Source organism: Esox lucius, chromosome 6 (genome assembly GCF_011004845.1).
Source record: "Esox lucius isolate fEsoLuc1 chromosome 6, fEsoLuc1.pri, whole genome shotgun sequence".
Taxonomy (NCBI): Eukaryota; Metazoa; Chordata; class Actinopteri; order Esociformes; family Esocidae; genus Esox; species Esox lucius.
Window position 1 is genome coordinate 18,981,134 of NC_047574.1, and position 27,289 is coordinate 19,008,422.

General features: G+C 41.7%; 1 protein-coding gene across 5 annotated transcripts in view; it reads right to left on the minus strand.

Annotated features, from left to right (window-relative positions):
* The window catches only part of LOC105010670 (apoptosis-stimulating of p53 protein 2), a 33,244-nt gene extending 9,077 nt beyond the window's left edge, over nucleotides 1-24,167 (minus strand). The window contains exons 1-11 of one of the 5 annotated variants that reach the window (XM_010870148.4): nucleotides 24,065-24,167; nucleotides 13,200-13,347; nucleotides 11,882-11,995; nucleotides 8,961-9,025; nucleotides 8,186-8,287; nucleotides 6,459-6,633; nucleotides 6,189-6,370; nucleotides 5,721-5,885; nucleotides 5,513-5,551; nucleotides 1,081-1,128; nucleotides 229-418 (exon numbers count right to left, since the gene is read on the minus strand). In XM_010870148.4, coding sequence (XP_010868450.2) covers nucleotides 229-418; nucleotides 1,081-1,128; nucleotides 5,513-5,551; nucleotides 5,721-5,885; nucleotides 6,189-6,370; nucleotides 6,459-6,633; nucleotides 8,186-8,287; nucleotides 8,961-9,025; nucleotides 11,882-11,995; nucleotides 13,200-13,347 — 1,228 coding nt within the window. In that variant the 5' untranslated portion in view covers nucleotides 24,065-24,167. Of the gene's footprint in view, nucleotides 1-228; nucleotides 419-1,080; nucleotides 1,129-5,512; nucleotides 5,552-5,720; nucleotides 5,886-6,188; nucleotides 6,371-6,458; nucleotides 6,634-8,185; nucleotides 8,288-8,960; nucleotides 9,026-11,881; nucleotides 11,996-13,199; nucleotides 13,348-23,125; nucleotides 23,637-24,064 lie in introns of those variants that run through there. The other 4 variants (XM_010870147.3, XM_010870150.3, XM_010870149.4 and 1 more) reach the window with 4 other exon arrangements.
* Nucleotides 24,168-27,289: the final 3,122 nt, after the last annotated feature.

A 27,289-nucleotide genomic window follows, 5' to 3' on the forward strand; every position in this document is an offset into this window, starting at 1 on the left:
AATCCTGGGCTCCTGCTGAGGGCGGGGAACGCAGTCACATGAAACCTGTTATGAGCTAACATGACTGGTTAACCACTCTGTTAGGAAAGCAAACACGGAAGAGGACAGTGAGGTGGCGGCGGACTGGAGACGCCGGCGAAGGAACCGACAGACCCTTTTCGGAAGACAGGGGAGTAGTATGAAGGGAAAGCGAAAGGAACGCGAGTCAAGTTTGGGTCATAAGGTCACCTGTGTTGGCATGACTTTGTGGCTCTGGATGTGTGGGCAGGGTGGCAGTGCCGTCGGGGTAGGCGGGAGGTTTGACCAGCAGCTCGTGTCTCACTGGCCCGCGGGGCATGGTCGACGACTGAATGTAGGGACCAACGGCTGCCACACGAGACGGACCCGGTTGCTGACCTGCCAGGCAATCAGAGGGCAGCTAGAGAGAGAAATATCAGGGAAGGAAGGAAGAAATGCAGAGAGATGGATGGAGGAAGGGAAAGAAATATGTAGTGAAAGATGGTGAGAGGGAAGAGAAAACTGTTAGAAACAAACACACAGACAGGAAGAGTGGGTCGCACACAGACAAAGTAAGTAAAGATTGACAAGTACAGTGTAAACACAGTATTCAAATAATCTCTAAGCTTCGTAGTACATGATTTAGTCCAAGTACGCTCATTCCTAAGTACACAGAGTGGTTGAAGCCATGGATAAAAGCTCATTTAAGGGAGACAATTAAAGTACTCTTAACCATCCCAAGTTAAGCCTGATCAAGTAACATTAACTCACATTCAGAAGAACAACAGGACCAAACTAACAGGTCTGCTCTGTCTAACACTACCATAGCTTTCCTACAAAAGTTTGTTTCAGAAAAGAAACTTTAGCAGCTGGTCTTAATACAAGGTCTTAAAGAGCAGAGGAGATGAAATAAGTCAAGCCGTGCCCATTAAAACCAAAATCATCTCATCTGAAATCAGTAAGTGGAAATGGGGGGGGGGGGGGGGTGCAATAAATTCTAAAGGTGCTGTTGCTCTGCCAAGTCATGCTGAAGAGATCTGTGTGTGGGTATGTCAGGTCCAGTCCTGTCATTGGTTACTGTACCTGGGGGGGAGTGTCTTTTGAAGCCCTCTCCTTACCAGGGCAGCCATTCTTGAGAAAAAAAAACACAAAATGCGAGAGCAGTTGAACACACTAGCAGTCAATCCCCAAACAGCTCCATACTTCGGTCTATGCTGAACACTCCTTCCCGTACGCAGTGGACTGAGGTGATTCTAGACTGGCATCTTGGGGACGAGCACCTCCAGACCACCAGTGTGGTTGAAACATGCCTGCTGGGTGATGTCAGACAGACTCTGGCTGTGTAGCTGGCCAGAGTGAGGGGGAAACCTAACAGGTCTTTGTATTGGGAAAAAGCCTGGTTCATTATGATTCCAGGCAGACTGTTGGTAAATCACCCGCTCAGACAGTGGCGCTTTCATTCAGCCTCCTTATTCAGCTACCAACTACATCTGCCTCTTTACCTCAAACGTTTCTTTACCTTGACACTTCCCTTTGTCAACAAGAGAAAGCAGTTAATATTGGAATAAATTATTTTCCAGCAGGTTTTCATTTTTACAGTTAGGTCCGTAAATAACTGGACACTGACACAAGTTCTGTTATTTTGGCTGTTTACCAAAACATATTCAGGTCACAGTTAAATAATGATGATGGGCATAAAGTGCAGTCTCTCACCTTTAATTTGAGGGGATTCACATCCAAAATTGAAGAAGGGTTTAGGAATTACAACTAGCCCCCTCTTTTTTCAAGGGACCAAAAAGAAATTGGACAATTGACTAAATATATGTTTTTTGGACAGATGTGGGCTATTCCTTCTTATTTCTTCATCAATTAAGCAGGTAAAAGGTATAGAATTGATTCCAGGTGTGGCATTCGAATTTGGAAGCTGTTGCTGTGAACACACAACATGTGGGCAAAGGAGCTATCAACACAAGTGAAACAGGCCATCATGAGACTGCAAAAACAAAACAAAAATCTATCGGAGAGATTGAAGTAACATTAGGTGTGGCCAAACAGTTGGGTACATTCGGAGACAAAAAGAACACTCTGGCCAGCTCTGCAACACAAAAACGCAGTGACTTCCACAGAAGACAACAGCTGTGGATGATCGTAGGATCCTTTCCATGTTTAAGAAAAACACCTTCACAACATCCAGCCAAGTGAAGAACACTGTAGGTAGGCATATCATTATCCAGGTCTACCATAAAGAGAGGACTTCATGAGAGCAAATGTAGACGGTTCACTACACTGCAAACCATTCATAAGCCTAAAGAATAGAAAGGCTAGATTTGGCCAAAAACATCTAAAAAAGCCGTCCCAGTTCCGGAACAGCATTCTTTGGACAGATGAAACTAAGATCAACCTGTACCAGAGTGATGGGAAGAAAAGAGTATGGAGAAGGCTTAGAGCAGCTCATGATTCAATGCATACCACATCATCTGTAAAACATGGTGGAGGCAGTGTGATGGCATGGGGATGCATGACTTCCAATGGCACTGGGTCACTAGTGTTTATTGATGATGTGACATCAATTTTTTAAGGCAAAGAAGTGGAGTATTCTGCAATGGCCAAATCACATGACTGACCCATGAACAAACAACAACTGAAGACAGCTGCAGTAAAGTCCTGGCAAAGAATCACAAAGGAGGAAATATTGGTGATTCAATATTTTTTTCAACAACCTTGAATTAAAGCTGAAAGTCTGCACTTCAATTTCATCTCGGTTGTTTCATTTCAAATCCAGTGTGGTGGCGTATAGAGACAAAATTATGAAAATTGTGTCACTGTCCAAATATTTCCAGACCTACAGTATCTAACAAAAGTGAGTAAACCCCTCACATTTTTGTAAATATTTGATTATATCTTTTCATGTGACAACACTGAAGAAATAACACTTTGCTACAATGTAAAGTAGTGAGTGTACAGCTTATGTAAATTTGCTGTCCCCTCAAAATAACTCAACACACAGCCATTAATGTCTAAACCGCTGGCAACAAAAGTGAGTACACCCCTAAGTGAAAATTCCCAAATTGGGCCCAATTAGCAATTTTCTCTCCCTGGTGTCATGTGTCTCGTTAGTGTTACAAGGTCTCAGGTGTGAATGGGGAGCAGGTGTGTTAAATTTGGTGTCATCGCTCTCACACTCCCTCATACTGGTTACTGGAAGTTTAACATGGGACCTCATGGCAAAGAACTCTCTGAGGATCTGAAAAAAATAATTGCTGCTGTACATAAAGATGGCCTAGGCTATAAGAAGATTGCCAAGACCCTGAAACTGAGCTGTAGCACGATGGGCAAGACCATACAGCGGTTTAACAGGACAGGTTCCACTCAGAACAGGCCTCGCCATGGTCAACCAAAGAAGTTGAGTGCACATGCTCAGCGTCACATCCAGAGATTGTCTTTGGGAAATGGACGTGTGAGTGCTGCCAGCATTGCAGCAGAGGTTGAAGGGGTGGGGGGGGTCAGCCTGTCAGTGCTCAGACCATACACCGCACACTGCATCAAATTGGTCTGCATGTAGTCCCAGAAGGAAGCCTCTTCACAAGAAAGCACGCAAACAGTTTGCTGAAGACAAACAGACTAAGAACATGGATTACTGGAACCATGTCCTTTGGTCAGATGAGACCAAGATAAACTTATTTGGTTCAGATGGTGTCAACAGTGTGTCAAGCGTACTCACTTTTGTTGCCAGCGGTTTAGACATTAACTGTGTGTTGTGCTATTTTGAGCTGTACTGTTATACAAGCTGTACACTCACTACTTTACATTGTAGCAAAGTGTCATTTCTTTAGTGTTGTCACATGAAAATATATAATCAAATATTGACAAAAATATGAGGGGTGTACTCACATTTGTGAGATACTGTAGATGTATGTAAAGGGATTAATTATGGCTATAGAGGGAAGGATTATTGCCACCTCAGTAAGTGATTAAATTCTACAGTAAGTTATAGACTGGTGGCGATCTAATGGTATAGGATGTATTTTGCTTAGCAGACACTTTAATACAGAGACGTTTACAAATCAGATCATGAACAGATTAATATACACACATCTGAATGGAGAATAATGATACATGGAAACAGTGAGATCACAACAGCATACAAATTTAAGGAAGATGTTTTCAACTTTATATTAATCAGCTCCGGCACCACTCCAAAATCAACGTGTGAAAAAGGAACACTTCTTGTTTGAAGTACAAAAATATATATATAAGAAAAATGATTTTAGGTGTTTTCCACGACATCATCCAGCGATCTCTTATGACCTAGGTGTGTAATGGCAGACATTAATCCTGAACCACCAACAAAACGTTTAGTTGCAGAAAGTATTTTTAAACAATAAAAAGAACAAGGCTTTCATAAATTCTATCATTGTCTTTACAGCAACAGCTTTAACCAATAACTGATTCTTTGAGTAGAATGTACTTACTAATATTGAGTTGTGTGGTTGTTCCACCTAGCTTCTGAAAATGTATGCACTAACTCTAAGCCTCCATAACAGTGTCTGCTAAATGACTAAAACATGAAAGTATAAATGCTAAACTGGGAGGGACCAACCTGTCTTTAAAGTTCTCATTATATTGACATTAACGTGGTGCAGGAGCTTATTAATACAAAGTAGAATACATTTCCATTTAAAAGACAACTTGAATTAGTACTAATTAATGACATCTGGACCCACAGAGTTAGTTGGATACATCATGTTGAAGTTAATAGAAAGTAAAGGGAGTAACAAATACCACCAAACCACCAAGAGTTATCTATGCATGACAAAGCTTTTGATTTTCTAATAAAATACCACTGATTGAGGAGAGTTTGTGAACGTGACATTTAAAATTCCAAATAAATCAGGCCTTTTCTTGATCTAAGTGTCTGAGCGAATCATCCACAACCTCAACCACTCCTTTAGTTCCCATTTGATAAACATGTTGTAGTTCACCTACAGCACATATCAAATGTCCTGACAAGTTTCCTTAGAACATTCCAAGAACGGAACATGTACATAGAGGAAAGAGTGCCATGGAAACCAGAAAAGTAAAAGTAACAGACTAGTAGGGGGAGAGAGATAACAGGAAGTGATGTCAGAGTACAGGCCAGATATCATCTCCCCAGGCATTCTTGACTGCCTGAGCTGTGCTCTCCTGGAGTTGGTTGGCCCAACTAAGCCCAAGACAGGGAGCGTAAATGGAGACAGCAAATCAACCGTGTGACATGAACAAGATTCTCATTCATTCCTCTTTTAAACCTGATCTATGGGAAGCACCAGGTGGGCTAACTTGTGCTCTAGCCCAACACTCAAATACCTGAACCAGGTGTTTGCGCTGGGTCAGGGGGGGGGCATCTCCCCACTAGGTGTGTCCCAGAGACCAGGGGTGAACAGCAGAGAGTGAGATTGAGGGGGTTTTAGCTCAGAAAAAGTTATTTGTTTGTCATTGCAGAAAGGCAGAGAGGGACACGTTTAAGGAGCCTTACTTTAACTGCGGCCGGCTCTGAGGGCCATGGTACCTGGGGCTTTCATGGGTGAACAGAGATACAGTGTGTTTATACTATTCAGCCCATAGGGAGCCCTCAGGTTAACACTTTGAAATGATGCGTTTCAGTACACAGACATTTCCGCTTTTTCACTGTGTCACGTTATGCTTGTTCATACACAGCAATCCCTGTGCGTGTGTGTACTCACGGGCAGGTTTTCTTTCTGCTGCAGTGCGGCCTTCTTCTTCCAGAGGCGGTCTCTGAGCTCACTGACCCGTTTGTCCATTGAGGCCACCTCCAGATTGCGTTTGTTCAGACTCTCTCTCTGCTGTTGCAGCTTGGCATTCTGCTCATGGTTCAGTTTGTTACGCATCTAAAAGGACAGGACATGGATTATAATTAATTGGGCTATTGCACACAAGACCCCACTGCAACTTGAGGATGTGAGAGAGGCTGTAAACCAGTTGTTCTGGAGGCTCCATTGCTCTGTTAGGGCACAGCGATGGGCAGAGGTGAATGTTTAAGTTCAAACCAAGCCACGTGCTAAACTGATGTGATTTGCAATCATGTGGACTTGGGCTGGATGTGTAGACTGGATGTGTAAAATACACCAGGGTTAATTACATTTAGTTTCAATCAGCTGTCCCAGAAGTGCAAACTCCATGGACACAATTACCTGTAGCTCCTTGTAGAGGCGGTCCAGTTCTGCCACCGAGCTCTGATTGTCGTGGAAGGCGTCCATCTTGCCATTCTTCAGCATTTCCAGCTGTCTGCTAAGCTCCTCCACCTTAGACACGGCCACCACCAGCTCCCTCTGCTTCTGTTGGAACAGACTGCCCATCTGTTCGATCTCCTCCACTACAGACAGGAGAGGGAGGCGGCCAGTCACGACACGAATCCAACAAACATCCAATCCCCTGCCGACTCACAGCCCCGTTGTGCTCACCCAGCTTGCCGTTGCTGAGGCGTTTCTGCTCCACCTGGCCCTTGAGCGCGCGGACCTTCTTCAGCCTGGCCTCCTGGCTCTCCACGTTCTCCCGGAGGCGCTGCAGCTTCTCCTGCTCGGACACCTGCTGCTGCTGCTTCTGCTCCTGGTGCTTCAGGTAGCGCAGACGCTGCTCCTAACCAGGGGGAGAGAGGAGGGGAGGGTTACGGAGGTCGGCCGCTGTGTCGCTACCACTTCACAGTGACTAGTTTCCTGTCAATTAGTAAACCTGAGTCCTGTGTATCCTTTATTATACCGGGTGTACTGAATCCTAAACCCTGAGGGTATAGGAGACCAAGCATGCGACAAATATGTTTGGAGTTTTCACTGAATAAGTTGGTAACCAGTTTATTTAAGAAATAAGGCACAAAAGTGTGTGTGTAAAAAAGTAACCTTTTGGCTCTTTGGCTATATACCGTCTGTAACAAACAATCTCCCATAGCTAAGGCTCGAATCAAGGCCCTCTTCATTGTGTCATGTGTTATAATGACTCTTAGCCGTGGTATAATGGTCATACACCCAACAGTCGCGCTTAACTAAACGGAAAACTAGACGACCATTTCACATGCTTAAAAAAACAGAGGAAAATAGAATGACTGTGGGAATAGACCTCTGTAACGACAAGAGGCCTTTTTTCAATGTAGTTGTCAATCAACTTGCATCATCGTTTAGTCTCCCCATATTCGCTTTAGACACCTGCTGTTCTATTCCCCCACCCTAAACCCTGGATTACCTAATACAATTCCAGTCTTGTTTGTAAAGGGAAAAGCAAGGGACAAGTCGTGTTGTTTAAATTCAGTCTTCTAAACCATTTAAGCAGGATTAAGCAGGATTCTGCCTTTAAAAACTGTAGTGTCTTTAGCCCTCTCCATTACAGGTCATCTGCATTGTCAGTCTCTCCTGGGTGACAGCTCAGGGATACGGTCTTAAGCTCGTTGTGCCATCCTCTGGCTTACCCTGATACGCACAGTTAGAGTCAGTAGAGACAGATAGAAAAGGCATGCATGAGGCCTGGAACAGCCTGGTTTGAGCCAGGCAAGACAGGACAGCTCACACACTCACTGTTTTCACTGCTTTCATTGACAGAGATGACAGAATGGAGACAAAAACAAAAGAGAAGTCCCAAAAACAAAGAGAAGTCCCTCTTGGAAAATCTATCTCCAGCCAGAGCTGATAAAAAGTAAATGAAGCAAACAATACCAGAGAAAATGCAGTCTGTTGTTCATGGTGCCAGATCAACTACAGAAACTCTGAGATTAATTGATTTGTATATGAAAACCCCATGGTTTCCACAATGATTAGTCATACATTAATATTCGTACCAGTGTCACAAACCATCATAACTATTCAGCTTGTTCTCCTGCACTGCCTGATACCATCTCATTCCTGCTTAAGAACATCAGACACTCCATCAAGAGGTTCATCTCACCATCTCATCCTATTGCAGAAAAGCTTTATTCTCTCCCTGACAGCTCACCTTCTGTGCTCCTTGGCACCACCTGTCTCCATCACTTTGTCCTCTCCTTTAATCTTCCCCTCGCTCCGTCTCTTGTCCATGCCTCTCCAATCATTCCCTCTGCTGCACCCACCCCCTTTCATCTCACTCTCAGTATCTTCATCTTGCCCCCGTGTGCCCTCCCCCCCACCACCATATGTGTCATCTGCATCTCTCCACCCTTCCTGGTTACCTTGGAGGCCAGGAGTTGTTGCTGTGCGTCTATCTGCTGCTGCTGCCTCGCAGCCATCTCCTGCAGCTCAGCCAGGGTCATGTCCATCCGCGGGGACGACACCTGCACAGGGAGCAACACGGAGATGGTCAGCTACACGCATGTGCCCTAGACAGTGGCTAAATGCAGAAACGCCATATCCGTCACTACAAATAAAGGCCATTGTTGTGGGTCTGGCATCTGTGTCATGAGAGGCCTGAAGCTAAGTAGAACAGGTACTGGCTGGGTAAATACACTCATGTCAGAGCGCCGTGCTCTTTTTTTGTTACACGACTCGTGACACAAGAATAACCTAGCTAGTTCCGCCTTCATTCCTTCTTTCGATGGAAGCTCTAGCTGGGAGCTGTTCCAGGTTAACAAGTTTGAACACTAACAGCAGCATACCAGGAATAGCAGGAGCAAATAAAGAGACCTCAATGAAGGTGACACACTTTAGAAGGGGGGAAGTTAATGTTTGTGAAACTGAGTAATCTAATGACTAACAGGACGGGATATTAACATGTACACTCAGCAATTAGTAGCCATATGTAGGACAGCCTTTGATTAAAACACTGTGCAAATAATGGTTATGGATGAAGGCTGTAATGAAAAATAATGGACTTCAAAACATTTCAATACATTCATTAAAAAAATAAATATATGTAGATAAATGCGACCACGACCAAATTAATATGAAACAGCACCAAAACATTTCTCCAAGATCTTCAATATCAAAGTCAATGATGACGGAACTCACCCCGTTTTCCATCCTTCTGTCAGAGGGACTTTTCACCCCGTTCCTCTTAGAGTCTCGTGAGCCACCTGAAACACACATCCAGAACAGCAAATATTTCATAGACTGGAAACTTTAAAAGCCACCAAACCGGTCAGGAAACTGGGAATGTGCAAACGTAACAGTGATGCTATAAATGAGAAATTGACGCACAGCGTTAATTGGAGAGACAGCTGATATAAGGAACTAAAATTGACACACCCACAGAAACCAGCAGGGAAAGGTTTCTTCAGCTAGATGGTCACAGGAAGCTTTCCCAAACACAGACCGGCTAGCGTTAGCAACGAGCTAAGCCACTCAGTCAGTACAAAGAGATCAGTGTCACCCAGGGACTGGTCATAATCTCAGGATTTACTACCGTGAGCCACAGAGGACATGCTCATCGAGCCTGTGTGTGTGTGTGTGTGTGTGTGTATGTGTGTGTGTGTAAGGGAGAGTGATAGAGAGTGTTAAGGAGCCAATAGAGCTTAACCAATCCCTCAAGCCCCAGCCTGTGACAAGCCTTTACCTCGTAACTGACTTAATAGTTTTGGATGACACCTATTACAACATGGACTAGGTCTGGGGACTACAAGAACATTCTGAACTAACTCAAGAAAAATTATAAGCTAATGGTGCACATTTCTTTAACAGGACATTTGGATAGATTTAATGTGGGCAATATGACTGACTTCCTCCTTCTTAAGCACTAATCTTTAAAATGGGCTCAATTACTATCAGCTAATTATCAGATTTGTATCAACTTGATCCTGTAAGGGATGACACACAACCATGGTTTGCCAGTATTGTGATAAAATACTGTGAAGAGTGAATTCATTATCAGTACATTTAATTTGCTAACTAACCAAATACTCTTGGATGAATAATTCCATTGATTGTTCTAATTAACTGCCAATATGCCAACATTCAATTAAAAAACACCATTCATTTTTGTTATTCCACAGCCATATACTGGCTGAAATTTGTTGATTATAAGAGAATGATATTGTTTCATAGCAGCAACAACTAAATCAATACATGCATTTCTGTTTACATATACAGTATCTCAAATGTGAGTACACCCCTCACATTTTTGTAAATATTTTATTATATCTTTTCATGTGACAACACTGAAGAAATTACACTTTGCTACGATGTAAAGTAGAGTGTACAGCTTGTATAACAGTGTACATTTGCTGTCCCCTCAAAATAACTCAACACAGCCATTAATGTCTAAACCGCTGGCAACAAAAGTGAGTACACCCCTACTTCACAGGTTGCCACTGGAATCCTCTTTCACTCCTCCATGACGACATCACAGAGCTGGTGGATGTTAGAGACCTTGCGCTCCTCCGCCTTCCGTTTGAGGATGTCCCACAGATGCTCAATAGGGTTTAGGTCTGGAGACATGACTGGCTAGTCCATCACCTTTACCCTCAGCTCCTTTAGCAAGGCAGTGGTCATCTTGGATGTGTGTTTGGGGTAGTTATGTTGGAATACCGCCCTGTGGCCCAGTCTCCAAAGGGAGGGGATCATGCTCTGCTTCAGTATGTCACAGTACATGTTGGCATTCATGGTTCCCCCAATGAACTGTAGCTCCCCAGTGCCGGCAGCACTCATGCAGTCCCAGACCATGACACTCCCACCACCATGCTTGACTGTAGGCAAGACGCACTTGTCTTTGTACCCCTCACCTGGTTGCCACCCCACACGCTTGACACCATCTGAACCAAATATGTTTATCTTGGTCTCATCGGACCACAGGACATGGTTCCAGTAATCCATGTCCTTAGTCTGCTTGTCTTCAGCAAACTGTTTGCGTGCTTTCTTGTGAAGAGGCTTCCTTCTGGGACTACATGCAGACCAATTTGATTGTTGAATGCCGTCCAAAAATATTGTGGGAAAATACTATTTATAGTGAAAAGTTGTTTTAATAGATTTACACATATTAAATAAAACCTGATGTTGGTTCAGTACAGGATTGGACAAAATATGTACATGTAGTTCTAATCAGCAGTGTCTTATACAAATATCAGCTCAGATTTAACTTATACTTAATATATATACTTAATAATTTTTGAAGAATATCAGGGTCATTTCCAGTAACAGCTCTAGAAGCAGACAGGTCATCAAAAATGGGAACAGTCCCTGCACAGAACAGAACTACACTACAAAGTTACCTTTTTCTTGTAGTAGCAATCTTTTTGAGAAAAGAGAAGACTGAAAATCAATCTACATACATGTTTTTCTTTTCTGATGGTAGCAAGCACACAAGCAACCAACTCTATAAGAAATAACCTAACATAGCAGACATATTTAGAGAAAAATGAGTTTAGATTGAAGATATGGGCTTCCGCCAATGGTGCAAGGCTATATGGGAAAGAAGATAAGGCTGAGCAAACTACAAAGACATGGCTCAACTACAAACAAGCTAACCGTGAGAAAACAAGACCAAGCTAATAGACAATAGAGTAAACAATGGTCTAATCCCAGAGCCAGACTGAAGCAATGAAAAGCGCAGGGCTTAGAGGTTTAGATGTTACGCAACAAGAAGGACTGAAATATTAGTTTTCTATGTCCCAAAGGAAAAAAGCTTTGGGTGTGATACGAACACCCCTTCACAATGACCTGGAGCATTATGCTAAATAAGGCTTGACTGGGATTAAAAGCCTTGTAATATAAATCCATAGGCCTACACAGATCCAGGGGTTATGATTCTTTTGCACAATCTCTGCCCCACGAAAAGGGAGTGCTGTCTGGGTTTCTACTTACTTTCTAACAACTTGTCACGTCATTGACTACAGTGCTGCATCTGAGATGGTCTTTATATGGTCTGGCGTGTACATGAAAATGTCAGGGGCTTATGTTGCACTCAGTCTCGTGTTTTCAGGTGATTAGGAATTTACCAGATTCTCTGCTGGGCGCTCGGTCGTGGCGCAGGAAAAAGCGCACTTCCGCTCTGTGCTGTCCCCAACGTTGAAGCACATCCAGCATCCGCTCTCCATCTCCTACAGGTCGCTCTGATGGGGGAAGTGAAGGAGTGAAACTAGAGAACACTCAGGTTTAGATAACAGAGTTACTGTAAACCGACTAGCTATAATCTTTAAATCAGTGTGCAATTCTGACATGTGCCTGACAGTGTTGATTGAAGTACATCCCTGGACTAAAATTTCAAAAAGGCGTTGCAACAATTAAGAAATACACACACGGACCTGCTAGTCCAGCAACTACACCTACATGACTGTATATTTTCAGTTCAGTGGTCTAAGAGGACCATTGGTACATTACATAAGTCTTTTGGTTGAGCCCACTAGGCCAGTCTACATTCTGAGGAACATTTTATTGAGACTTCCGTTTTTGCTTAACGTCCCTGAGAAATACTACCTCAGAGAAGGACAATAATCTGTTGTTGATGCTTTTTGTTGAGTTGGCGCTGATCCAACAGGTCTATTACTCAACCTCTCCAAACTCTAAACCACCTGTCCAGCTTGGCATCATTATATGGCTTCATTATATTATACAAATTGGATTTCTGCATCAATTTTATTTTTTCTATGTTCCAAACAACCTCCATGAGTTCAAGCAGTACCAAAAGAGGTTTTTCCATCTGTGCTGACTGCAAAAGTTTGTAGCTGTTTTTTTTTTTTTTTTAAAGGAAACCTAAACAACAAAGAGGTTCAAAATGTGTACACAAGTCTGGTTTTCAGTCTACTTCAAAATAATCTTCCCGTCAAGGACAGACGTACTCCACTCAGAACAAGACACCCAATCCAGTCTCTCCAGGCAACCACAAATAACCATGGTAACAGTCCACTTCCAACCCCTGGTACTTGAATTCTAAGAGTTACTGCAGTGCACTTGTGGGGATGGTGCAAGGCTGAAACCTTATTCTTCCACTTGAGAGAGAACTGAGCTGGGGAGTGAGTGTCATCTGCGTATTACAAAGACCCAGCTTATTAGCATCAGAGACACAACACAGACAAAGATCAACTGCTTAGAGAAAGCATCAAGTCTGGCCAGTCGGCACTCAGCCAGCCAATCTCTTCTTGTGCTTTCCAAAATATGATGCCTTAAACTCTTTGTCTACATCAATTTTCATTGTTTAGAATTGTTTTTTTTGGGGTGATGTTTAACCAATATAACTACTAGTTCGTACATGTTCGTCTCCATGTTTTACGAGTGAAACCGACAGACGTCTACAGGAATGAAGAGGGAGGGGCTCACCAGATCCACGCCACATCTCAGCCAGGTGACACTCTGTCTCTCCGGGCTCCTTACACAGCTCCACCACGTCCCGGCACAGCGTCTCTGGGGTAACGGGCACCTCTGTAAAATGCTGGTCATTGTTACTGAGGTACACAGTCAGGAACATCTGTAGCACAGAGAGAAGATGAAAACAAGAAATTAGCACGAGGATACCGTCTAACGCCATAATCTCCCATAATGAAATACTGTAAAGTTAACTGTTCACATAAAGACGTGGAGATTTTAACTGATTAAGGTCAGCAAGCCCAAAATGAGGCCTGTGACTCATGCCAAAAATAGGTACCCTGGAAACTAAAGCAAGATTGTAGGACCGTGACACCCGAAAGCTATCAGATAATTCTTATCATTCCTATCAGATAAGTCTTCCACTTGCCTGTGTAACAGTGACAGCAGCATACTTGCTTCTGCCCACATTATAACCAAAGTACAGTTCCTTGGATTGTTCCCTACTGATAGTCTGTCCTTAAGAAGTGTCAGTGGTTAACTCCACCTTAAAGAAATGATGCAGTGCTGCCTGTTTGCAAACAGGTGGTTGAATTAGAAAATGTCACATTTTCCAGAGAGTGAGACATTGGCTTAAACCTGTAAGCTTTACAGCCATCTTGAATGGCTGCATGGGAACTAATGCTATTTGATAGGCTAACAAGAAGTATGTCACCTAAATCCCCACTGGATTTCAAACACAGCAGATTAATATAAAAACACTCACTTGCTAAAATAAAAGTCCTGCAACAATCCCATTGGCATGTTTATGATCTTATGTTTGACCCCCAATGCTGAAAGCACACTGTAGTCAATAAAGATGTATATTTACAAAGCTTGGGGCCCATCAGGGCATATTATTTCCTCTATAATCTGCATATCAGACTGGAATACCAATGAGAACTGTAATAATATAAGATTTCAAGTTGCCGGGATAAACAAGCCCTCCCAGGAACAACAAGGAAGGGCTACAGGACAGACTGAGAACGGCTCCACAGACATCCCTACATCTCTATGGCCTCAGGCTTGTTTAGTCCTGTCCTTGTATCACACAATACAAAGACATCAGAAAACTTGGAACACATTCCCAAACAGCATTGACTAAGCTAATGCGTTTTCCTACCCTGATACTGGCCAAACTAGGTAGATACTTCAAAGTGTCCATTTTAACCATGTGTTCTCTACGTTCTTTTCTTCAAAATCAATCTCCCACACAAATAACATCACAAGGATTTTGCGAATAATCTAGGTGGCTCAGACGTAATCTAACGAAACCAATATAACTGTTATCAACACAGAAGTCAAACATGTTGTAACAACACTCTGAAATGGTAACAATACAGATAAGTCCTTTTGTGCAAAGGCTGTCTGAAAGCAACACCTGGAATCGCAGTCTGTTTTGGAGGCATTATATGTTGGTTTGGGCCAACCACAGGACTGAGCTGATTATAAATAGACCAATGACTGTCCATCTGGGTGGGAGGGTGAGCTCTAGACCATCCAATCAGCCAATCACAGCTGTTTATAAATGTATTAACATCAGACTGAGCATGTCAAGGGCCAAAACAAAGCACAGGTAAATAAACATTTTGGAGTTTAAAAAATGAATAAATATAAACACAAATTCATTGGAAATAAATACATTTAAGTTAATTACAAAGACTTCAATGGGACTTTAAATATAGATTCCACTTCCTCAGAGAAGCTAGGCTAAGTAATAAAGCCAAAATCCTGCTTGGCTTACAACCGTAGGGTTGTGCCACACTGGTTCTCACCACACCCTTTAAAAGACCACCATGGACAGAGGAAAAGGAATAACAATTCGAGAAATCTTTCCCTAACAACCACCTCCCCTTTGGGGGAGCCCCCCTCATGTAGTTTCTTTAAACCGATGAATTGCTTTTAAGGTAAACTGAGGCCACATGCTAAAGCTGATCCTCAATCTTTACCAAACAGTGATCCCAGTGTTCCTTAAAGGAAACTGTAACCCATCCTCTCCTCTATTAAACTACTGTCCCACAGGCGGGATGGATCACTCTAAAAGCTTCAGCTTGGTAGAACATGTTTGCCAGATTTCTTCCACAAGGTTTAAAATAACAGCAACTGTGATAGATAGGGTTGTTAAGGCAGTTTTGGTGGTAGCAACAAATCATGTCAAATAACAGAGTTTACTTTGGCATGTATCATCTGGAGAGTTTTACTGCATTAGATCACACCATTTTCATATGCTGAAAAATGTGTCTTAAACCCCAGGACAGGAAATGTCACAGGGAAATCACTACAAACATAGCAGATGACATCAGATTTTTCAAGGAATGTAGGACATCCAAAGGACCCTGTTAATGTTGAGAGTAAGAGAACAATAGAGACGGATAGAAAGAACGTTAGTGTGAGACGATGAAAATATTGTTTGAAAAATATTGAGGCTGTTAGAAAGATAGGTGAATAGGAAAAGTAAATACATTACAGTATGGCCAGCATATTGATCTTATGGTGTAATGGGATTAATCTTGAGGAAAACAATATTCTAGAACATTAATCCTCCTAAATGTCAACAATTAGCTATAATGATGTTACAGTTAAAAGGAAATGCTAGAGGAAGCAAGACTAAAGGTGCAGTAAAATGCTACAAAGACATTGAGAACCCACACAAAAGTACATTAAAAATTCATCCACACCCCAGCCAGAAAAATAACCACTGCTCAATAAAATTCAGATGAGTGTATTAAGCAATAACCACACAGCATAACACTAGCCAAGTGTTACTGAACTCCCACAGAATTAAACAGTAGACCTGAGCAGGAGATCGAATGGTGTTCTATCCACATAGTCATTTTCAGCCAATCTCAGTGACTTTTATCTCAGTGAGAAAAGTCAGTCTCTGTTTAATCTCGCATCTTAATAAACACGCATTTATAAATAAACAAACATCTATTTGGTGGTTTAATCTGCATTTTAGAGCAATTTTAGCGCATTAAATACATGAATAATGGATTTTAACAAAAAGAACGCCTCAACTTGACAGACCTGCACAGTAAGTATAAGATATTATTGGTTTTAAATGTTAGGGACTGAAATCAACTATTCACAAGAATGAGCTCAGCCACCTTTAAAGTCCCTTTGCAGAGCTCCATTCCACGTACACTCATCTACAAGCAATTCCTATTTTATTCTTGTACATTTCATTGGGAGAGCAATACAATTTTGCTAAAAGGCATAACAAAGCACATCAAAAAGATGTAAAGAAAAATATGCCAACATGAACTACCAAAAATAATCTGATATGGCCACTCCATAAAAAAAAACATGAAACCGATCCATAAAAAAAGCATAATGTTTTCGCAATATACTAAACCTTAACACAGCTAAGAGAGAGAGAGAGAGATCTTGTTTACATTAATGCTACATTTTTCAAGACATATCGAAGAACACTCGGGATGCTTTCCGAGGTAGTGTGTGCCACATTTCCCATACAGTGAGTTCTGCAAGTGTGATGACAATTCTGTCCAAACTGTAGCACATTTCCATGCAGCGCGCGCACATATCGCTCGATTTTCCTGCGATTGGTGACCACAATCCTCCAACATGTGGGTGTCTATTGAAACGCTACAGAAATGAATATGCAGAACTAGATAAATCTATCTAGCATTGTATACTGTCTCTCACAATGTAAACAAGCCTGTCAAGTGTAGCTGTGTCAGCAGCATCCCTGTAGGTCTACAATGACACGCAGCCCAAGGGTACACCACGGTCAGAATGAAGATATGATGCTCTTCAGAGCCATAAAACTGCTCACATCAGCAATCAGGAGCAATGACTACAGAATACATAGCCTGGTATACTTCCTCAGAAAGTAAAGGTTTCATTTCGGCATCACTGAACCACAAAATGGCCAAACACTGCAGTTTCAATCAATGACCTGCGAGAGTGTCCGAGCTACCAGTCAAATAGATAGCATATACACCTACATTTACACTGTAATTAGACAGAGATGGGTCAGTCTGATCAAAGACAGGGCTAGCGGAACAACATACAGCCACTAGAGCATGCTGACATGGCCCTACAGGGATCTAGCCAGGTACACGCCACAGAAACACAGGATGCACTAACATACATTATAATGTATAACAATTTGTGAAAGGTGAGGGTAGCCTAACTCAAGACTTTTGGATATAATTACCAAAGCAGGAGAGTCCATTTTGAGCTCTGACGCAGGCCTGCACACATCTACCTCCACTACAGTACCGTATGTTATTCTGCTGTAGTCCAAACTCTATTTCTCTTATTGAGTAATGAACGGTCCCCTTGTCAGTTTTCATTATCAGATCCCTGTGACCAAACAGGAGGCACAGTAATACAGTTAAAAGACTTCAATGTCAAAGTAACTAGCAAATTAAAGGCATGCTTAGAGAATAAGTGTCAATACTGCTGGAAGTACATAGCCCAGAGTAACCTGCGGTTTGCTGCTTGTCCACAGAAACACTCCCTCGCTCTCTCTGTCCATAACAGACATTGCAACGGTAAGCATTTGAGGCAACTTGGTGTTGGTGAGTGAGGCTCAAAACACTATCAAGACAGGCTGCATCTGTATGTGCGTGTCTGTACGTGCGTGCATTTCTGTTTATCCTTCCGTCTGGACTCTAGCCAGACTCCATTCCAGAATACTCTATTGGCCTAGATTATTATATTAAATGGTGAGAGCGTTAGCCTGCGGTACAAAACCCGGCTGCAACATTTCAACAACTTGAGCCGTATCTGCAGGAGGCTACATCACTCCCTATTCAATTCAGCAGAGCCTCCCAACACCGTCCACTGCACCATGTTTCACTGTTAACTCCTCCTTCCCTGGTGTTGTCATCCAGTCTATCTGACTGTGATGAGAGACCCAACTAGGAGCTTCCTATTAGAGATAAGAAAAATGGGAACCACAGCAGGCAGAATGTACCGACATTTATTGGGGATTGGGTCTCCTATTTCCTACACTGGAAAAAAAACAAAAAAAATCAAACAAAGCAACAACCACAATCCTATTAGCACATTTTAGCATCATTTAGGTGCAATTTGAACTGAGCAAGATAAAGAAAAGAGCTCATTGGTGCAGGAAAGTGACTGAAAGACGGTTAACTACCAACGGGTGTAGGCCTAGTTCCAGGTACATCCTCTGAACACCTCCCGCCACGGCGGCACACCCCGTCCCCTCATCCCCATGGGGGATTAGGACTACTGACCCAGACATTATATTCACAATATCCTCAGTGGAGAAAGTTGCTCTACCCCAGGTCAGCCCAATTCTGCTCCCTGAGAGCTACATTCCTGTAGGTCTTCTCTATCCTTAATCTAGCACGCCAGCGTGTACAAACCTACAGTAGGGTATCAATCCAGGAACAAGGTTGGAGTTAAAACCTACAGTAGAGTATCTCTCCAAGAACAGGGTTAGAATTAAAACCTACAGTAGGGTATTTCTCCAGGAACAGGGTTGGCACACTGAAAACCTCTACCCTAGTTCTCAACATGAACTGGATTTTAGGTCAGGTAATCCGACACCAGGTCAGGCAGTTCTATGGTACTGTGCCTTCTCATTTCCTATGAGGGGTCTGTTTCAGTAGACACCCATCTCAGCTTTCATTAAGCTACGGTTGGGATAAAACACATTCAAAACATTTGTACAGGCCACATGAATGGAGGCCATATATCTGAGTATACGGCTGTACAATAAATGACAGACTCTCCCATCAAAATTTGCATATCAGCATATAACACTCACTCAGAATTGTTCTCCAATAAGTTGTTCACCGCTGCCTGCGTGAGTTTGACTAGGCGTTCTTCACATGCAATCTCTCAGACATCACAGGCCCAATGAGACTTGAACTTTCAGCACATAATAGTAATCAGTTAAAGATATTAACATGGTAACCCCATTTGGTATGCATTTGGTGAACACAGAAGACTGCATACGCCAACTCCCACTCAAGGCAAATGTATTCTAACTGACCACATGGTGGCACAAAATATTCTCGCAAACCCACACAATTCCGTGTGAAATGGGCAAGAATGGCTGTGTGCTTTTCGAAATTAATATATAAATCAATTGACTTTTTGTATCTAAACCGCTCGTGTAACAGGATAACATGGCTAGTCAGTTAGCTTCGTGGTCAGCGTTTGTAACATTTCTATCGGTTACTTACCTTAAAGCCAATGTTCCTGTAGCTCAGAAAAGGCCATGGGCTTTGTGGGGTATTGTTAAAGCCACCTCGGTGTTCATAGATTTGCTGGTTCGAGGCCCGCATGGGGCAGTCGGGGTGAACCCATTACACTAGCACAGAGCAAACAAAAATCTGCTTTGCCAGGCTATAAACAGGCTGCACGTTCCATCTCTCCTTTCTATTAACTGATTAACACAAGCTTTCTAACCCTCATGGGTCATTAAAATATGAATGAGGAGGGATTATTAAAGACTACTGGTTTCCTATTTTATCTTGAGTAATCCTCTGAAAACAGAAACACATGAATATAAAGATCTAGCCTAAAAAAACAGGACTACATTCACTTCAGATAAAACACGACAGGCCAAATTTGATACCAACAGCAAGCTAACTCAGTCGGTTCCAAAATAGCATAGTTGGTGCACATTTGCAACACATTTGGTTTTTGGACTGTATGTGATGACTGCCTCTGGTGAGAATAGAGTAAACCAATCACTGTGTGATGGTGCAAGTGGGCATACTGCCCGTATGGCACTGGTAAGGGGATGACTCATGGTTTGCATTCATTCCCAGCAGAAGTCCATGCACATTTGCTGTACTGAGTGGATCTCCCTCACGTCATCAAACCAACCTCCATTTAACGGTTGTGAATGGATGAAGTTGCCCTCCCGGTGTCAACACAAAAGGCAGTTTGTAGTCACACTGCAACACTAAAGAAATCCACTACCGTTACTATTGACACAAAGCAAAGTAATGCTGGGCTTTCCACAACATTAGTTGTTTTCCCACCATTCAATTGCCGAGAACCAATCTAGCGTGGTTGGAGTTTATTATAAAAAACAATTATGTTTAGGTTAACAATGGGCAACTCATTGCAGTTACGAAACAAACATCTAGGTTATTACTTGACAATATAATACCCTTTTTAATTAAACATGAAATGTTGGGCTGTTAAAGAATTATAGGACTAAAGGCTAACCAGAGTTCCACCTAATTACCCTCCAGAATGATTAGAGGATAGGGTTAATCTAACCACACCAACCGCTATAAACAAACCCCTGCAAAGAATACATGAGCTCTGACAACACTTTGTATCCATCAGCTCAAGACTAACGTGACAATATCTGCAAGCTGTATGCAGAGTTTGGCTGGACGGCAGATAGGGACACCACAAAGTAAAGCCATTGTACAGCTGGTTCTCAATCACAGCTGACCAATTCAAGGGAGAGCATCTCTCATCATACAGACAGGACACACACAATGTCCTCTCCCACACCATGTCAGTCCCTGGGCCCATTGTCTTCAGTAAACAGAGATCCCTGTTTACAGCCCTCCCCCACCTCAAATCGGCCATGAGGCTGCTAGGGTGGACTTACCACAGAGCACTGTAAAGTACAGGTCTAGGGGATGTTGTACAAGCAAAGACAATACTTCACCTCATGGGTCAATGTGGAGTAATTGCGATGAGGTTTTTGCTGACAGAGTCGATAAGAGAATAGACAAGTGTTAAAGGGCGCAATCAACAACACACCAAAATTCTGAAACGATCACAATACCACCTTGCTTGACCATTAATAAGGTGTGTGTGTGTGTGTGTGGGGGGGGGGGGGGGGGGACTTCAGTTTTTGCCAGACATAATGGGACCCATGCCGGTCAAAATGTTCTACCTTTGACATTTTAGTCAATAAAACATCCTTCCAGGTATGTTTTAGCCAACATGATTTGACATTCTTGGCAGTGTGGGTCCAGTTATGTCTGGCAAAACCGAACACTACATTCCACAGTACAGACCCAGTATTAATGGTCAAGCGTGGTACTATTAATGTGAGATTTGGGGGATGCTTCACTGCCTCCGGACCTTGTCCACTTTCTATGAACTGAAGGAACCATGAATATTAGCTCTGTATCACAATTCTACAGAAATGCGAAAGCTGAAGGACACCAGGGTTATGCCACAAGACAAGACATTGATCCATAATACACAAGCAAGAATGGCTGAAAAGCAAAACATTAAAAATGTCAGAATGGCCAAGTCAGTGTTCAGACATACGTCCAGTTAAGACGTTGTGGCAGGACCTTTAAAGAGCACTTCATGCTGAATAAATGTCAACAAATGTCATTCACGCAGGTTCCTTTACAAGGTTCAGATTATTTTCCACAGCATACTGAATGTTAATATCCATGTGAATAAGGGACGTTGATTTAGGAAATAATTGTGTGAACAAAGTTAGGCAGACTAGGGTCATCCTAAGATCTTTGCTTCATGACAAAAAGATTCATTCACTCACCCAAATAGGTTACTGGAATTTGTTGCATAGACAAATAGGCAATTTAAGTAGCCTATACGCAAATGAGGACAGAGCAATGCTTTGTACATCTTATGTTCACAGTAACATTAAACTTCAAGGCACTGACATCCACTTTAGTGGATATAAGGAAAACCCTCCCAAAAGAAGCATTCCTCTAGTAAGTGGTCAGGGCAACCCTGGGGGGCAATCAATCGCAAACCAAATATTTTTCTTTCATTGTTTACCAGCTGGTGCTATGCAGAATCTACACTGACTTGTCAAAGGCAAGTTTGGACTTAACCATAACCCTTCTGCACCATAACCCTTCAGCGTATACAGTAAGTATCGGTTAGGGACAGCAGCCAGGCATTTTTCAAAATATCCCAGTCCCAATTTCAAGTATTTTTTCTAACCTGCCTCACATCCCTGTCTCTTTTCCTTTTCATGTCTGTCTCTCTTTAAATCAAAGAACTGCTGAGAGATGGAACTCAGCACTGCAGCAAAAGGAATAGACCTCTCCATATTGGCAGGGATCCAGGTCCCAAGCTTAGCTATCTGGCTTTAGCTTGAGAAAATAGGTGTCTTGTTCAAGCTAGAGAAATAACATACCTAACCATTCAAATTGTCTGAAAAGCAACTGATTGAAGTACATAATCTTAAGAAATAAAGATAGCAGCACTGGCACAATGTAGCTCTAGATCTTGTATGGATACAGTTTGTTACAAAATAACCAAATGTAAAAGTTTGCAAAACACCCCAAAAGCACATTCTTTTTGTTATTTTGAACGTGCTCAAAACAATGACTACCTAACCAAAATAGCAACTTTCGTCTAAAGAATCTCTTCTGTTCAATCGAAAAACTTATTTGTCAAATAATCAATTGAGAATTTAATGAACGTGCACGTTGGATCACGATTTGGCGAAGGCAAGTCCTCGGGTTATTCAACGCAAATAATAACAACAATATTTTCCCAATATGTTTTTTTTAACATGAATGACGATTTTAACCTCAAGGACTTTACCAATTTCATACTCGCAGTTTTAAATGAACGATTTTTTTGTGGAAATATGTTGTATTTCTTCAGTTTCGGTCATGATTCAAGGTTAGGTTGCATCATCCCTAATGAAAGTGAGCATTCTGTACTAATAGAGCTTATTATTTTAAGGAAAATGGTGTAAATTGTAATGCCTGTCTAGCGAAACTTGACTCGATAATAGATGAACATACATTTATTGGAAGTAAAGATCGTAACTAAGTAACCAGACAGTAGGTGATGCCTGAGCTTGTACAATGTTGCGTAGGCCAGTATGTTACAATGTTGCTGTAGGCTATCAACCGCAAGGCATACAATAAGCTAGTATTAATACAGTAAAAACTTTTTCGCAAGCAATTATAAGAATTCATTCTCACCGGCATCATTTTAGCCTCGTACCGCATTTAACCAACTGAGAAATCCCCTTTGACTGTAGTTTCTAGGAAAGCTGAAGGTGTTGCAACCCGATTCCTTATTAATCCCGACGTGATGATCCTGTCCCGTAGGCTGTCCGATAAACGAAATGAATTGTCTCTTACTGTTGTAACTTCAGGCTGTAAAAAATGTCGTCTGCTCAGTTTTGAATCCTCATATGCCGTAGACCTGTTGCAACAAAATACTAGGCCTTCTTGAAAGGAAAGTTTTCCGTGCCGAACACATTGCTTGGAAGTTGTTAGTCGCAGTTGGAAACGCTTTGCGTTCAAAACAGAATTTAACTATTTCCTGGCCATTACCGTACCCGAGCGAGTTACATGCGTAAGACTATGTGCTATGAATTTGATATATTTTCGCTAGTTTCCCGAGGACGCGAGTACCTATCCTGCCCTGAACCACCGCTGACAGCGTATTTCGATGGCGTGCTCACAGCCCATCCCAGAATGACGTAGTATGAGGAAACTCATCCCATTGGAATTTAAGCTCCGCCTCGTTTTGGGCAATATGAGGGAATTTGATTAAGTCAAATCCGGTTGCGCTGGTCCAAGTCATACCTATTGCCCGTAGGGTGAAGGAGAACGCACTTCACTTTGGTGAGGGAGTTCTGCACACACCGGTTAAAAGCACAGTCGCTTAAAACCGGTCACCTGTGACGTGACTTACAAAAAACAGCCAGACATTAAATAGTTATCAGCGCAACACTGTTTTGTTGTCAACAAGCATGACATATTTTTGGTCCCAGACATGGGAAACTGGCCTTGATTAAGTGACACATTTGCCTGCTTAAAACATTGTTTACACAGTAGCATATGTTAACTGATGTTGCCAACTGTTGGTCGATCGTTTTTGTACAGTGGGCATTTTATATGACTATCCATTACCTTATTGAAGAAAATTCTGTTACCCTTACTGACAAAAGCAATAGCCTCCAACAGGACCAGAAAAGAAATTCACGCGTTACATCCGTAAGGTCTTATTCTGGATCACCCCCTCCACCGAGGAGACCACAGTCGATGTGTCCGGATTAGAAAAATGACGTGAGTTTGAGTGCGCATGTAGTTTTTTTTTAAACAACGTCATATAAACAACCTATTAATTCAATTGTGATTTTTTTTGTTGCTATGGTTATGGTTGACACAACCGGTTAATTATTAACAAATCTACGTTTGCAACAAGTTTGAAGCACGGATCATCTGCTACGGCTACTGGTAAAATTCACGTCCCATTTGAAGAACACAATTTCATTGCACTGTTGTAGTGACTAATGCATTAGAATGGCAATTAAATATAAAATATATCAACAGTGTAAAACAGGGTTAACTTGTTTTATAAATGTCTTTTGATTCAAATGTTAACTGGTACTAGGTTGGTGGAGTAAGGAATCTCGTCTTTACTAAAACAATCACTGTAAATCTTTTTCACAGCCATGGAGTCAATTGAGTTTTAAACCCCTATGGTTCAGCCCCTATGGTTGGATTACCAACTGGCCTGTCAGGTTTTCACCTAAAAAGATAGTCAGAGACAGACCTACAGAATCACTCTCAAAATTGGATGCATGTTATGTGCAATTCTACAGCCGAATGCATCATCGATTACTACTGAATAGCATTACATATCTATTTGTGCTGTGGAGTGGCTATTTACAAAACGTGTCCACTGAATTTGAGATTGCAGTAAAAAATTTACAGAAACAAATAAAATGTATAATTTTTTTAGTGTAGGAATATTTTAATGGTAAAGAGAGACACCTAGTGGCCACATAAAGACAACACTTGTACAATAGTTAAAAAGCAAAACACTGCATACAGTAATGCTTAAACCCGAAAGTGTCCGCAAAACCTACAAATGTTTAAAGACATGTTAACATAAACAGCATCTGTTACCAGAAAGGTAAAGTATACTTGAGCTAATCCAAAACAGATGTTAACCTGCGGAAATGAAATTTATATTTTGGATTTTCAGGCCTTCTTCATGTCTTCATTGTTTGTCATACATTTTGTTGTCATGTCGCCTGTTTTAACACATTCCACTGAAAAGTAACTCATCATATTACAATGTTTTCACCTCATAAACTACAGATCAAGTTCCTCTGATGGATCTGTAGTTTATGAGGTGAAAACATTGTAATACGATGAGTTACTTTTCAGTGGAATGTGTTAAAACAGGCGACATGACAACAAAATTGATCTGATGTTTCAGACATCAAGACCATGTCTGGCCTTAGTATGGTCACCGCAATGGTTTCTGGGAACTTGAGCTGCTTGTCCAGGTCGACTTTCAGCTGCCAATCCCATGCAGTAATAAGGAGTCTGCCCGACCCCCTTACCTGAGCCTGTGGTTTCTCCCCTGCCTTGACAAATGCAAAGGGCCGTCTTGCTTGGTGCTGGGGTTTAGCTTTGCTGATCCCTGTGCAGAAGGAATCGGCAACTGCTTTCAGGACCTGATCATGACACCATCGATAGTGTCCCTCTCCCAGAGCTTTCAGGCAACAGCTGAGGGTATGTTTGAGTGATCCTCTTCTCCAACACAGGGGGCATACAATTAATTTATGCACTCAATACTTGGTCGGGGCCCCTTTTGCATGAATTACTGCAGCGTGGCATAGATGAATTAAAGTGATTCTGGTGGTTGGTTTCTAATTGCCATCACACTTAGGCTGGAAGGGTTAAAAAGTGATCAGATAGGACTCAGTACAAATAAAATGTCATCTAATAACTTAAGGCACCTTTTTCATATTTTATATGAATCAAACTAATCAGAGGAACTTCATCTGTGGAAAAAGCCTTTGACAGGGTTGAATGGGCATATTGCTTTAAGGTCTCTTTTTTTTGGCACATATTTTGTTAACTTTGTATCACAGTAAGCATGACCTGGTATGGTGTCTTATCCCTTCCCTATTGACCAAAAGATGAGAGAAGGATGTTCCCTCTCCTAAGAGAGGACAATTGCATCTCAGGGTTCTCACTGGAAGGTCACTTGGGTAGTACACATGATCTCCTTAAATGCTAACAATATCCTGTTAAATCTCACAAAACCAGACACTTCACTGAGGTCCCTGTTGAATGTGATTGATACTATTACAACCATCTTTCCAAAAAGTTGGGACAATATGTAAAATGGACATAAAAACAGAATGCAAAGATCTGAAAATCTATATTCAATAGAAAATAATACAAAGACAACATATCAAATGTTGAAACTGAAAAATGTAATTGGTCCTTGAAAAATATATGCCTGCTTTGAATTTAAACCCAGCAACATGTTTCAAAAAAGCTGGGACAGGAGCAACAAAAGTCTGGAAAAGTTTTATAATACAAAACAATAACCTGGTGGAATATCTCACAACTAATTAAGTCAACTGGCAACATGTCAGTAACATGACTGGGTATAAAAAGAACATCCCAGAGAGGATGAGTCTTTCAGAAGTAAAGAAGGGGAGGGGTTCACCACTTTGTTAAAGACTGCGCGGGCAAATAATTTAAGAATAATGTTTCTCAATGTAAAATTGCAAAGAGTTTGGGGATCATAATCTATGGTACATAATATAATTAAAATATTTAGAGAATCTGGAGAAATCACTGTACACAAGGGACAAGACTGAAAATCAATATTGAATGGCTGTGATCTTCGGGCCCTCAGGCAGCACTTCATTAAAAACAGACACGATTCTGTAGTGGAAATCATTGCATGGACTCAGGAACACTTCTGAAAACCACTGTCTGTGAACACAATTTGTTGCTGCAGTCACAAATGCAAGTGAAAGACCATGCACAGAAGAAACAAGGTATAAACAATAAACAAGACCCAAGCTTATATAACATGGACTCCTCAGTTCCCAAACGCTTACAGAGTGTTGTTAAAAGAGATGCCACACAGTAACAAACATGCCCTGTCCAAACTTTTTTGAAATGTGTTGCTGGCATCAAATTCAAAATGGGCTTATATTTTTCCAAAAACAATCTTATGTCTCTGGTTCAACATTTGATATGTTGTCTTTGTACTATAGTTTATATTTTTCAATTAAATATAAGGATACAATTATTTGCATATCATTGCATGCTGTATTAATTTGCATTTTATGCGTCCCAACATATTTGGAAATGGGG